At 46.8% G+C, this 12,186-nt stretch overlaps 1 protein-coding gene across 3 annotated transcripts in view; it reads left to right on the top strand.

Annotated features, from left to right (window-relative positions):
* The first annotated feature begins 6,147 nt into the window (after positions 1-6,147).
* CRIM1 (cysteine rich transmembrane BMP regulator 1) overlaps positions 6,148-12,186 on the top strand; it is a 163,582-nt gene continuing 157,543 nt past the window's right edge. For all 3 annotated transcript variants that reach the window (NM_204425.2, XM_046938405.1, XM_046938404.1), the window contains exon 1: positions 6,148-6,870. In NM_204425.2, the coding sequence (NP_989756.2) occupies positions 6,504-6,870 (367 nt within the window). In that variant the 5' untranslated portion in view covers positions 6,148-6,503. The remainder of the gene's footprint in view (positions 6,871-12,186) is intronic.

The following is a 12,186-nucleotide window of genomic DNA, read 5'->3' as shown; positions in this document are numbered from 1 at the left end:
TTCTACAGCCAACAGTATTGACAACCTCCTCTCTTTTCTGTATGTTCTCGTTGTGTGTTCCCACTTAAATACTGCCTGTGGGTTTGGGGGTTGTGTTGGTGGTGGGTTTTGTGATTTTTTTTATTTCCATTTTCCATGTTACCCTTGATAAGCAACAGCCAAATAGGCCCACATGTATGAATGTACTGATGAAGTAACATTTCTCTAGCACAAAAGCATATATTTTTAGACATTTTATAGATATTTTAAGGCATTTTCTAAGAGCACTATAATAATGCTCTTAGAAAAAGAAAAGTGAGACTTCCATTAATTTTGTTATTAAATATCATTTTAAAATTATCCCTTAAAAATCAATTTATGTAGCCTCTGCTTAAGGCTGCTCTTCACTCATTATTGGACATTTTTCCTTTTAGTATTTGATTCACGCAAAACAAAGGATAAGCCTTTTTGTCCTTATAAGAATTGGTTACTGAGGCTCAGTCAAATTTTTAAGAGTTTGAAGCTCAGTCAAGTTACGATGAATTTAAGCAGAAATAAAGAGTATTGCAACAGAGGCCTGACTTGGCTTGATAAGCAGCTACCCAGCAGCTTAGTCCTGCTAACTTTACCTTCTCATGCTTTTCCTTCAAGAGTTCAAAACCATGTTTGAGAAAAAGAAGTTCCTTGCCTTGCACTCTGTGAAGATAACTTTATTTGGACTTACTGAGCTGGGGAATTAGTTACTGTGCTTTTAGATCACATCTACTGCGTCCCTCATCCTACTTGATTTTATCTGCTTAGTACTGTAGTTATTGATACACAGAAGATTGCAGTGAAATAAACACAGCATTTTCAGTTTTATATTTTAACATTTAAAATCTTGTCAGTATGCAGCACTATGAAAATGAATGTAGATGCTGATCTAATCCACCTACTTTTCTGGTGGCCAGATTTTCTGTAATAAAAATGCATATATTTGCTAGATTGACATACTCATTTCAAATACTTCTACTTTTCTTTTGTAAACTGACAGCAAATTTTCCATCTTTACTAACTGTATTTTCTTGTTAAAAAGATTTTCTTCATGCTAAAGAAGCTAAAATCCACATGACCTTGAGGATGATCAATTTAAATACAAAATTGGATTTCTATACACAGCAGTTTTTTCTCCTGATAGCCTCCTGGTAGATAGCCTTAAACAGATATTGACTCCCCAGTTGTTTAACCTTGTAATTTCTAAGATAAATACTGTAAAGTGCCTACATACAAAAACCAACCAACCAACCAAACAAAAAACCCTTAGCTTGAATGTGTGATGCTTTCAGTAACCCGAGTGAAATGTGAAGAGCTGCATGTGTAAATGGCCGGTCATATTAATGTATCGGTTATTTATTAATCATTTTTATTAATTTATAGCTTCTATCTGTTTAAAAGCATGCAGAAGTAAATTAGTAATGCAATTTTATTTTAAGATTGCTTATGCGGTTGCTCTGACTCTACTGAAAAAGCAGGTCCTTTCACTCGTATGTTCCATACAAGCAGCCCAAGGTGCATTAGGAGAAAGCTGCAAACACTTCTGGACCTAAATGTTAAACTACTGTGTTATTCCAAGCTAGGAATTCAACTGAGAGGAAAGGTTTATAGGATTGAAGAAAACAGAGACTACCTGATAGGGTGGATGTATATATATATATATGTGTATATATATGTGTATACATATATGTACATGTATATATGTGCATATATATATATTAGGAAATGGTTCTAAACAATTCTTTAAAAAAGATTGTTTTCATTAAAATGAATTCTCATATGCAGTTTTCCAGCTTCACACAATTTTCCATTTATTTCCATTGAAACACCTTGCAGCTCCTACTGCAATAAGTCTATGATACTTCTGTGAAGAAGTGAGAAATTATTCTCATGTGTTTTAGACTGATTCAGCACTGCTTGTAATAGGGACAGGTTTCATCTTGATCATTTTTTTCTGGGAGCAGAGATTGCTCATGTGTACAACCTATTTATGGAAAAGTTTATGTCTAGAGACTTCTACAAAGGAGACACGAATGATCTTAGCCCACTAAAGAATAGAGAAGGAATTTAATGTACATCGGAGATACAAAGAAGTACAGAAAAGAAACAAAACATTTGCATAGAAAAAGAGTACAACTTGAATATTACAATCACCATTGTTCCAGAACTCAGAGGAGATTCACAAGGAGTTATCAGTATATATCAACACAGTAAAAGCAAACATTGGAATTGTAATGAAGACAATTTGATGTTTTACTTTTTGATAAAAAAAAAAAAGAAAAAAATCATTATTCATACTATGGATATTATCTATACCTGTGTGATAAAACGAACTCTGTATTTCAGCTGTCACTATTGGGAATATCATACTTATCAGGACATTTATGCTGAGCACCTATTTTTCACACAGAGATATTCAGCTGTAGAGGAGCAAATAGTACAGAGGAGTACAAGAGTAAAAGAGGAGCAATAGTACAGAGCTGAGGAATTAGTGGATGGGATAATTGTTTCTCATTAGCACTGCCCAGTGTTGCACACTGACCAAGCTGTAACTCCACTCCTATTAGTTCTTCAACTTCATCCAGCCTAGAAGTGGTTGTAATGCTAGCATTACAGAAAAGTAAGCCCAGGAAGATTCAGCTGCTACAGCCGGTTTATCAAAATGTTTCTCTTCCTCTCACAGCTGTACTTTGTGGTATTTACTAAACTGTTTCTAGGGAAAATTAAAAGCTGGATTTCACTTCAGTACCTCATCTATTTGCTGCAAAGCAATTTGGATCAGTAGACTCCTTAGTAAATCAAGAGGCGGTAAATCAAGTGAGTTTTCTTTAAGGGTCCATCATTTCTTCTTGCTGGAGAAAGCAGGGAAATTCACTTGCCCTGCAAAGTCATCCAATACTGGATTTGCTGATTACCAAGGATTGCCATTGCCCCTATGGAGTCTCCTCAGATTTGGGGCAAGAGCCCTCCGTACTTTTCCTGTTGAACCTATGCCACAGTGCAATGAAGTATTTAGTGGGGCCAGAAAAGGGAAATACAAGCAGGGAGTTGTTTATGGCTCACATGTAAAAGGCAAGGTGTGAGTGTATGGGAACCCTAAATTCTGGTCCTTGTTGCATAAATATTTCTGTGTTTTGCTTCCTCCCATGAAGCTATTACTGGGTAAGCAGCCTGTGACGCAGGGTGCTAATCCTGCTCACAGCTGAAGCGTCTCTCTGTTGGCACTCGGCTCAAAAATTTGCTCTCTTTTTCTCGGGGCCCTACAACATTCTTATCTAAGCTGTCTCTAGCTTTCCTCTTCATCTGTTTTTGTATTGCTTCTAATGCTTCTTTGTTCCCACACATGCAAAGACACATTAGGTCCAGTGAATTCTTTGTGCCTTGAGTACACCGCACATCAGCGCAGCACAAGACTCATAGGGCTGGCATGTCTGGGAAATATTGAGCCTCCTGTGCATGCAATCCAACGTCTGGGATTTCCATGCTGGCTGTGTTCACCAGTCCTGCAAAAATACCTACGTATGTTGCACAGACCAGCTCCGTTTTCAACTTGAAGTCTGTAATACACTGTAATTAGATCACTTTGCATCTTTTGCATCATTTAAGTCTTTCATCACATATTGTATTGTGCAGCATCGTTTCTCACACTGAAACTGCTTTTAAAATTCCTGTCTGCACCATCTCAGATTTGTGAATAGCGTTTTAAAAATACATCCACGAGAACTGCGTGCCTCGTTCTAAACCCATCTTGGCAAAGCTACACACAGAAGGTAACACCCCATCATACGCCTCATCAGTAAAAGACATGACCAAAAGGCAGCGTTTCCAGATCACAGGAAACACTGTGTTTTTACAAACTGTTCTCATCCAAATCACAGTGTTGTTTGGGTGGATTTTTTTTTTTTTGGTGGAAACTTCTGGTGAATTAAAAGTATTCTGACCCCTGCAGGTGCTTTGAGAGACTGACGCCAGTGGGCTGAGGCTGAGGAAGGGATTTTTGAGGGAACAGTGAAAACTTCTGAGCATTTTACAAATCTTCTTGCTCAGTGCACTGATACAGCCATTGATACAACACTGCCAGTCTGCCACAACATTCAGTCCCAGCGCTTGTGTAATACGACCTTCAGAGCTCTCCTGACTAAATACTTTCCAGAACACAGCGACTTACCACGCTTTGTTTGTTGTCAAATGCACGTGTTGTTTATACCAAAACGCAGTACCTTTATGAGATCAGCTTATCATTTACTTCCCAAATCTGTTCAGACATATAACACAGTTCAAATACTGCTGCCCAGTAGATGGCTGCTTCTCATTGTCCATTACTTTTTGAGGTATGTCAGCTAAATGGCCCTAATCCATGTAATGTATGCTGCATTGATAGTGTTTCATCACAGTAATGATGTACTAAAAAGCACAGACCAAGACAAGTGCCTTGCAAACTACTGGGGCTAATTAAAACATTTGTAGCTCTGGAAAAATAAACTTTTACTACTTAGTTTAAATTCTGAATTGATCAGGGTACAGACAGCTACTCTGATACAAGGAAAACATCATTATTTTTAATACAGAAGGCAAACATAGGAAATGCTTTATTTTCCAGCATCACGCTGCGCTATGGTTTCCATCAGTAATGGGCCTATGCTGGTAGCAGGGAACCTTGATACAAGTGGACTAGAAGACACGTCAGTCAATCACAGTGCTCTTTACACAGCAAAAAGACACATCACTGCTGACAGAGCTTCATGTTAGCGCTCCTTCTGTTAGCCTGTCTGTTATGTTGCCCTCCCAAAGCAGGTCTCCAGCTGACATCAGAACTGGCTCTTCTGAGAAAGTGGACAAGTGTTTGGAACTAGAGAAACCATCCATACCTTGGCACCCTTCTTAATAACCTATATTAAGTTTCCAGACCCTCTCCTCTCCTCTCTCCATCATTGGCACCAGTGTGCACAACTGAAGACTTTCCAGGCTCAGCATTGTATAGCTGACATAATCCCACCTGCTGAGTAAATTACTTCATTCTCTAAATCTCAACATCACCATACACACATTCTGATAGTGGAATAAGTTAATCCCACAGCCTTCTCGACACCCCAGTGAATAAAAGTAAAGCAGAGGAGATGGCCCTTCTCCTCGGGCGCTGCTGAGAGCCTGATTTTGGGGAAGGCAGCTCCCGAGGCTCTGCAAGCCGATCTGTTCACCTATAGGCACCACCGCTCGTTCTGCAGTCCCTCGGGACGCTCCTCCGCCTCGGCCCGCAGCGCAGCAGAGCGCTGGTCGCGCTGCCTCCTGCCGGCCCTTCGGGGCCGAGCCGCCTCATCGCGGGCGGGCAGCGCCGGGCTCCGGACCCTCCGTCGGGCCCAACGCGGCAGCGCCGCCGCAAATGCAGCTCTCGCAGCGGCCGCTGCCTTCCTTCCCCGCGCCCCCGCGAGCGCGGCTCAGGGCCCGAGCCGCGAAGCGAACTGAGCCGGTGCGTCCGCGCGCTTGTTTACCGGCGGGCGGCCCGAGCCGCGAGGAACGGCCGTTACAGCAGTTAGAGCCGCTCCCGCCGCCCGCGAGTGCGGCGCTGACGGAGCGGGCCGGACTCCGGGGACGGGACGGGACGGGACGGGAGGCGCTCGCCCTCCGCCGCGCAGGGGCCGAGCGGGTGAGGAGGCGCTCCCCGTCCCGGCGCTCCGCTCCCTCGGGGGACGGGCGGAGGAAAAGGAAGCGGCACTCCCGGCCCCACGTCCCCTTCGCGGCTCCCCCACCGTGGCTGCGCCCTCCGCGGGGCCCGCGCCCACTGTGCCCCGGCGTCCCTCGGAAGCGCGCATCCCCCCCGGCCTCCGCCGGCCCGCGCCTGGACACTGGCGCACCCTCCTCGCTCCGCTCCGAGCCCGGAGCTCCAGGCGGGGGAGGGGAGGGGCGAGGGGGAGGCGGCGGCCGCCGCCGCTGTGGGGCCCAGGCCGCTCCTCGCTTCTGCTGCGTCTATCCCCGGCCCCGGCATCTGGGGCGGCGGGAGGGGCGGGCGGAGCCGGCCGAGGCGGCAGCCAATGAGGAGGCGCGAGAGGGCAGGCGGGGCGGGGCGAGGACGATTGCCGCCCAATGGGGGAAGGGCGGAGGACGCACTCGGAGCGGGGCGAGCCGCAGGCAGGAGGCGAGTCGGGACTCGGGCAGCGAGCGGGGCAGAGGCGCCGCCGCCGCCGCCGCCGCCGCACCCAGGGGCTCGCAGCCGCTCGCGCGCGATCGCCGCTCCTCCGGCGTGGACGGGGCCGGCAGCCGGCGGGCGAGGAACGCACGGACCGACGGACGCCGCTTCCCGCAGGGGACAGCGGGCGGAGCCGCCGCCCGGAGCAGAAGTTTGGCTGGAGCGGCCGCCGCCGAGAGAGGAAACTTTCCTCGGGGGGCCGGAGGCGGGGGCGGCGGGAAGGAGCCGCCGCTCGGCGGCTTTTCGCGGCGCGCTCGGGGGCTCCGGCGCGGCTCCCCCCGGCGCGGGCCGGGCGGCGGCGGCCGGGATGTACCTGGCAGCGGTCTCGGCGGGGAGGAGGCGGCCGGGCGGAGACGGCGGCGGAGGTGGCGGCGGCTGGCACCTGGCGGCGGCGGGGTGGCTGCTGCTGCTGGCGCTGCTGCTGGGCCAGCCGGGGACGCGGGCGCTCGTCTGCCTGCCCTGCGACGAGTCCAAGTGCGAGGAGCCCAAGAGCTGCCCCGGCAGCATCGTGCTGGGCATCTGCGGCTGCTGCTTCATGTGCGCCCGGCAGCGCAACGAGAGCTGCGGGGGCGTCTACGGGCTGCACGGCGCCTGCGACCGGGGGCTGCGCTGTGTCATCCGCCCGCCGCTCAACGGCGACTCCATCACCGAGTACGAAGTGGGCGTCTGTGAAGGTGAGGGGCGGCCGGACCCTGCCCTCCGAGCGCCGCGTTCTCTCCCTCCTTTCCTTTCCTTCCCTTCTTCCTTCCCTCCCTCCCTTCAGCCCCCGTCCCAGGTGCGGAGCCCCGCTCCGCTCCGCCGTGCGGCAGCGCCAAGTCGTCCCGCCGGCTCGGGACGGGACGGGACGGGCACCCCCAGCCCCGCGGCGAGAGGATGCCTCGGCCGCTCCCTGCCCCCTCCGCCGGTGCCCCCAGCGCGTTTCCCAGGCGCGGTAACGCAGCGGGATCGGAGCGCTGCAGCGGGGCGGTGTGCGGAGCTGCCCGCGTCGTTTCGCGTGCTGTTGTGTTTTGCCGTGTTCTACCCGCCCCGGGTTACTGCGAGAGCGTCTTCCGAGCCGTTCCGCTTAGGAGGGAGAGTATTTGAAAGTTTCACCCTTAGTTTTGGTAGCTTGCGGTAGCGTCAGGCTCTTCCGATTTCGTTCTCTGCGGAGTAGCTCGCTGGCTTGTTAATAGTTTATGTCAAGCCAGGCAGCTGTTGGTACCCCGCTAGAATTCCTTGATAAGAGAGGACCTGGGGACAGCTTGCCAGCCTGAGATCAGGGGAGGTCAGCACTGCACGCATGATGTCTGTTCCGGATTCCTTCTTCTTAAGGAAACACAAAGGCTGATCATCTGTTGTAAAGTTTTCCTTCCTGTTCCTGTCACTTAATATCTGCCTGCCTGTCTGCCCACACACGCTCGCTGTACGATAAGGCATGTCTGTGTTTTGCACATCGGGAGCGAGCCCCATGGCAGGACGACTCGCAGCCGCTCCAGCTGTATGCCTGCTGCTTATCAAGTGATGAAGTAGTGTGAAGCACGAGAAATCTGCTCGCTGCTCTTCAAATGTTGAATCTATCAGGGTCTCTTAAGAGTTCTTTCATATATAATTTCCACGCAAGGCTAAAGAGAAGCGTTTCAATCTCTCTTGTCTTGCTTTGTCCCTCCAGCTTGCTTTTCCCCCAGGCAGAGGGAAAACATGGCGCTGTACAGAGCTTACAAATAAGCAGTAGTTTGGAATATGTAGAAATGTATGTGAGACTTCGAGTGTGAGCTTCGACAATTCTGGAAAATAAGAACGGGGCTTGCTGCTCTCAACGGGTAGAGGGCAGTAGAAAGTCCAGAAAGCCGTTGCAGACGAAGTGTCCAAAACCTGGCCTTTAAAATGATACACTGTTTTGTGAGAACTAAAACCAACCTTTTTTGGTGGGCAACTGACCTCGCTCCTGGCGCAGGTTTTTACTTGCAGCTCCATTCATCTCGCTTAGAGGTAAATTGTAGACCGCAGCAAGCCAGGGTGTCCTATCTGTTGTTACTTGCATAGGAGCAGCTGCAGGGTTAAAAAGCCCTGTTAAAGAATTAAAAATGCTTCTGAACTACTTTGAATACCTTCATTGAGCCCGTGGGGTTAATACGTATGTTGCTGTAGCCACTCTCCCTTTTTTTTTTTTCTTTAGCATGCATTGGAAAAGTTGTTTTTAAATAGAAAAGGACTTCAAAAGACCTACCTAGCTTTGAATGGATTTTTGGTTTTGCGTGTTCTTAAGTAAATGCTTGGCTTGAACTTCTGCCCTCTTGGTTAAAAGATCTGAAAGCCTCCAGTCTTTAAATGTTTCAATGTTCTAGCTCCCTTACTGTATTGGAGTATGGATGTCTCTGGCAGTTTAGGAGTATTTCATTCCTCTGAAGTGATGCAATCTGTACGTTGCTGTAGTTCAACTCGTAACATGTCCCATCTACTGTTGAAAATAGTATGAAGCATTTGTTGGCAAGATTGCGTTTCAATTAGTGTTGCGGTTAGAAACTAGTTCCAGCTGTCCCTATAGGAATAGTTGGGGAGATAAGCTATCTATTTAATTTTCATTCTCGTAAATGAAAAGCAACTGAGCTGAACTGTCAGCCTAATAAATAGTACTGGAATACCTATTAGGGAATTGTCAGGAAACTGCCTCATTCTAAGCAACAAAAGCAAATTTGTTGTTTCTTACAGTGTATATTGTGTATGGGTGGCGGCAGCAAGGGAAAAAAAAACCCCAAAACCAGGACTTAATGTGCTGCCTCTGGTCTTTGAAATAAAGTTGATTAGCTCTGTGTTTTTAATTGGTGTGACTGAAACTGTTGGGCAGTTTACCAACACTCATGAAATGGGCTGGGCTTGTATAGCTGATGAATCAATAGCACTGAGCGATGGTTTTCATTTACCTGCTAACAGAATAAAGACTGTCTTTTAATACTGTCTATTGGGAGTGAAAGCCCTATGCTACCTACTCTAGTTCAGGGAGTGGGAAATGGAGGTGACTTACAGAACTGTGTGAATAGAAACTGATGTATTTACTCTCCTTCCTGTCTCTAGCCTTCTCTTTCACTGCAATTTTTTACACTGAAATGACCCCTACTGGTTACAGTTATAAGCTTTATTATTATTATTATTTTGAGTCTTGAATGGGATGCTTTGGCTTAGTTCAGGGTACCAACATGTAATTGATGAGAAAAACTCTAAGCTGTAATTACAGCAGGTAAGAATACTTGCCTATTAATTTGATATTAGTATTACATAAGAATGATGTAAGAACACTCAGCGTAAGTGAGCTCTGTGACACCTGATGGAGAAGTTTCTATGGATTCTATCACTAATGACCGTTGTTTTTGTTAAGCTGGCACTTACTGATGAAATCTGTTATTAATTCTTAAGTTCTTTTCTTCACCCTTCTAACTGCTGAGGAAAGTGCTCAGTCATCTCACCGCAGTAACTGTGCAGGTCTTTGTGCAGTTCTAAGGCTCAGACTGTGGCATTATTATGGTGTCTGTAAATGCCTTTCCTGCATTTATTATACATTTGTGTAGTTGTGTTCATGGTAAAGAATAATTCTTAGGTCAGCTTCTCCAGACATGGCTGAGTACTTCTGAAGGGTGACCTTGAGAGGCTTCGAACACCTCCAGCCTCTGTTGACTTTCCAGGAGAGCTGTTAGGTTGGTTTGTTGAGGTGTCAAGAGCACAGAACTGGCTGAAAGCCAAACCTCTTGGCATAAAGAAACTGTGAGCTCTGAGTAGGGACCATTCTGTGTTTGAGCGAAGACCCGGAGCCACCTCCAAATAAGACAAGAGCTCTCCAGAAGCACATTGGCTGATACAGAAGCCAGGGCCAGGCTTTGCAGAGCTCTGTCTTTCCGGGGTATGGGAAAGCCTTGGGAAAAGCTCTGGTGCAGGGGTTTGGTTACTCTGTGAAGGCATTTCTTGTGATGACATTTCTTGTGATGACTTTTCTTGCCTCTGTTTTTACACTTCTTCAATTTCTGGTGCTCTTGGATGAAGAGGCCTTGATTGCTCTGCTAAGCTATTCTAAAGCATAACAGAAGCATATGAAATAGCACTGAAAATGAGCTGGAATTAGTTCATTTTTAACCGTGTAATAAAAGCATGACTAATTTTAATTATACATTTGGAATGGAAAGTTAGCAAAACTGCTAGTTTTACTGCATACTTAAGTTCCTTTAAGAACATACTTCCATATTAGATATCCTTATACACGTTTGTTTTTTATTAAACAATCTTCAAACTTGCTAGATAGGTTGGCCAGAACTACTGAAACGATTACTTGTAATTTCTATACCCCTAGGCGTATTTGCTGTTCTAAGTACCCTCTAGCTGATTCAAGAACACTCGCTTAATTTAACTTCTTGCGTAGTATTGAGTCAACCCGAATGTCATTTGACTGACGGGTATATTTTACGATAATTACTCCATCAGTATGTTTCAAAAATTGCCTGCCTCTTCCCATCCTTTCTTTGCGCTGCCCCCACAAGTATCCTTAATCTCAATGAATAAAGTCTAGAGCATGGTGCAGAAAGGACCACGTGTTTCTGTTTTAACAGATTAAATACTTTGCAGAAGTGACCCATTAAACGTCTCGTGACTTGCAAACTGCTTTCGTTTGAGAATGCATTTAATCCGCAGGGAACATAAACATGGAAATGGTGAATTCAGAGTTTTGCCCAAGATGTTTTGTGACAGATGTGCTATATAGCCTTACAGAACTACATTTTAGCTCTTCCGTGTGTATGAATGTAACTTGGGAAATGACTGATGCTGACATAGAAAGCTTGTGTGTATGGAGAAACCAATATAAACTAAGATGTGAAGATAATTTTGCATAAAGGCTATCTAGATTAAATTCCACATAACCATACAGATGATTAAAAGATGGTCCCTGAGGGAATTATCTAAGCAGACCAGTTTTGCCATGTTTGGAGGATGCAAGCCTTCATGTATGAAGATGAATGGAAGAAGCAGTTCACACCTTTGCCAGAGGCAGTATTCATTCCCCAGCAGCTTTCACTGGTTGTGCTAGGTACTTCTGAGTCTGCAGATTGTGTTAACGCCATATAGGTCATGAGAGTGCAGGTCTTACGGAAAACAAGCAGAAGAGGATATAGCTGGGGTCAGGAAGAAGGACATTGGCTCTCAGGCATGCTGGGATTCCCAGGTAGTGACTAACTTCTGAAACTTTATACTTTGTATAGCTGCTTGCATTGGTACTGATATTCTCCTTGCAACAAAGTAAACATAGAGGTTGTACTGCAGCATACGCTATCTCCTCTCTTCAGGCCTGTTCTTTTGTTTCTCCTTCCAGAGAGGCTGTTTCTCAGAGTGACTGAGGTTGGAGGGGACCTCTGGTTTCCCCCCACCCCCAGCTTGAGCAGGACCACTCAGAGCAGGCTGTCTAGGACCATGTCCCAGAAGCTTTTGAAGATCTCTGTGGGTAAAGGCTCCTGCTGTGTTCCAGTTTGTGTATATTGCTTCATTTCTTGTCACTGGGCACCCCTGAAAAGAGCCTGGCTTTGACCTCTTTGCATCCTCTCTTTAGGGATTTCTGTACACTAATGAGATCCCCTCCAAGCCTTCTCCAGAGGAATCAGTCCCAACTCTCTTATTTTTCCTTCATTGGAGAGATACTCCAGTCTTTTTGTCATCTAGGTGGCCCTTCACTGGGCTCTCTCTCATGTGTCCATGTCCCTCTTGCAGCGGGCAGCCCAGACTTGGTCGTAGCAGATCACTTTGGTCTCGCCAGTGCTGAGCAGAGGAGAAGGTTCACCTTCCTTGACCTGCTGACAACTCTTCTCCAGTGAGGCCCAGGACACCATCACCCTTAGCAGCAGGGGCGTGCTGCTGGCTTGGTGTCTGAATAATTGTCCTGGTGGTATTACATGTGCTAGCACAGAATGTGCTGCTTTGGTAGTGGAAAGAGTCAATCTTAGGTCTATCTCTAAGTTGGTATTCAGAAAAGCCTTTTT

This window comes from Gallus gallus, chromosome 3 (genome assembly GCF_016699485.2).
Source record: "Gallus gallus isolate bGalGal1 chromosome 3, bGalGal1.mat.broiler.GRCg7b, whole genome shotgun sequence".
NCBI classification, from domain to species: domain Eukaryota; kingdom Metazoa; phylum Chordata; class Aves; order Galliformes; family Phasianidae; genus Gallus; species Gallus gallus.
This window is presented reverse-complemented; position numbering and strand designations above follow the sequence as displayed.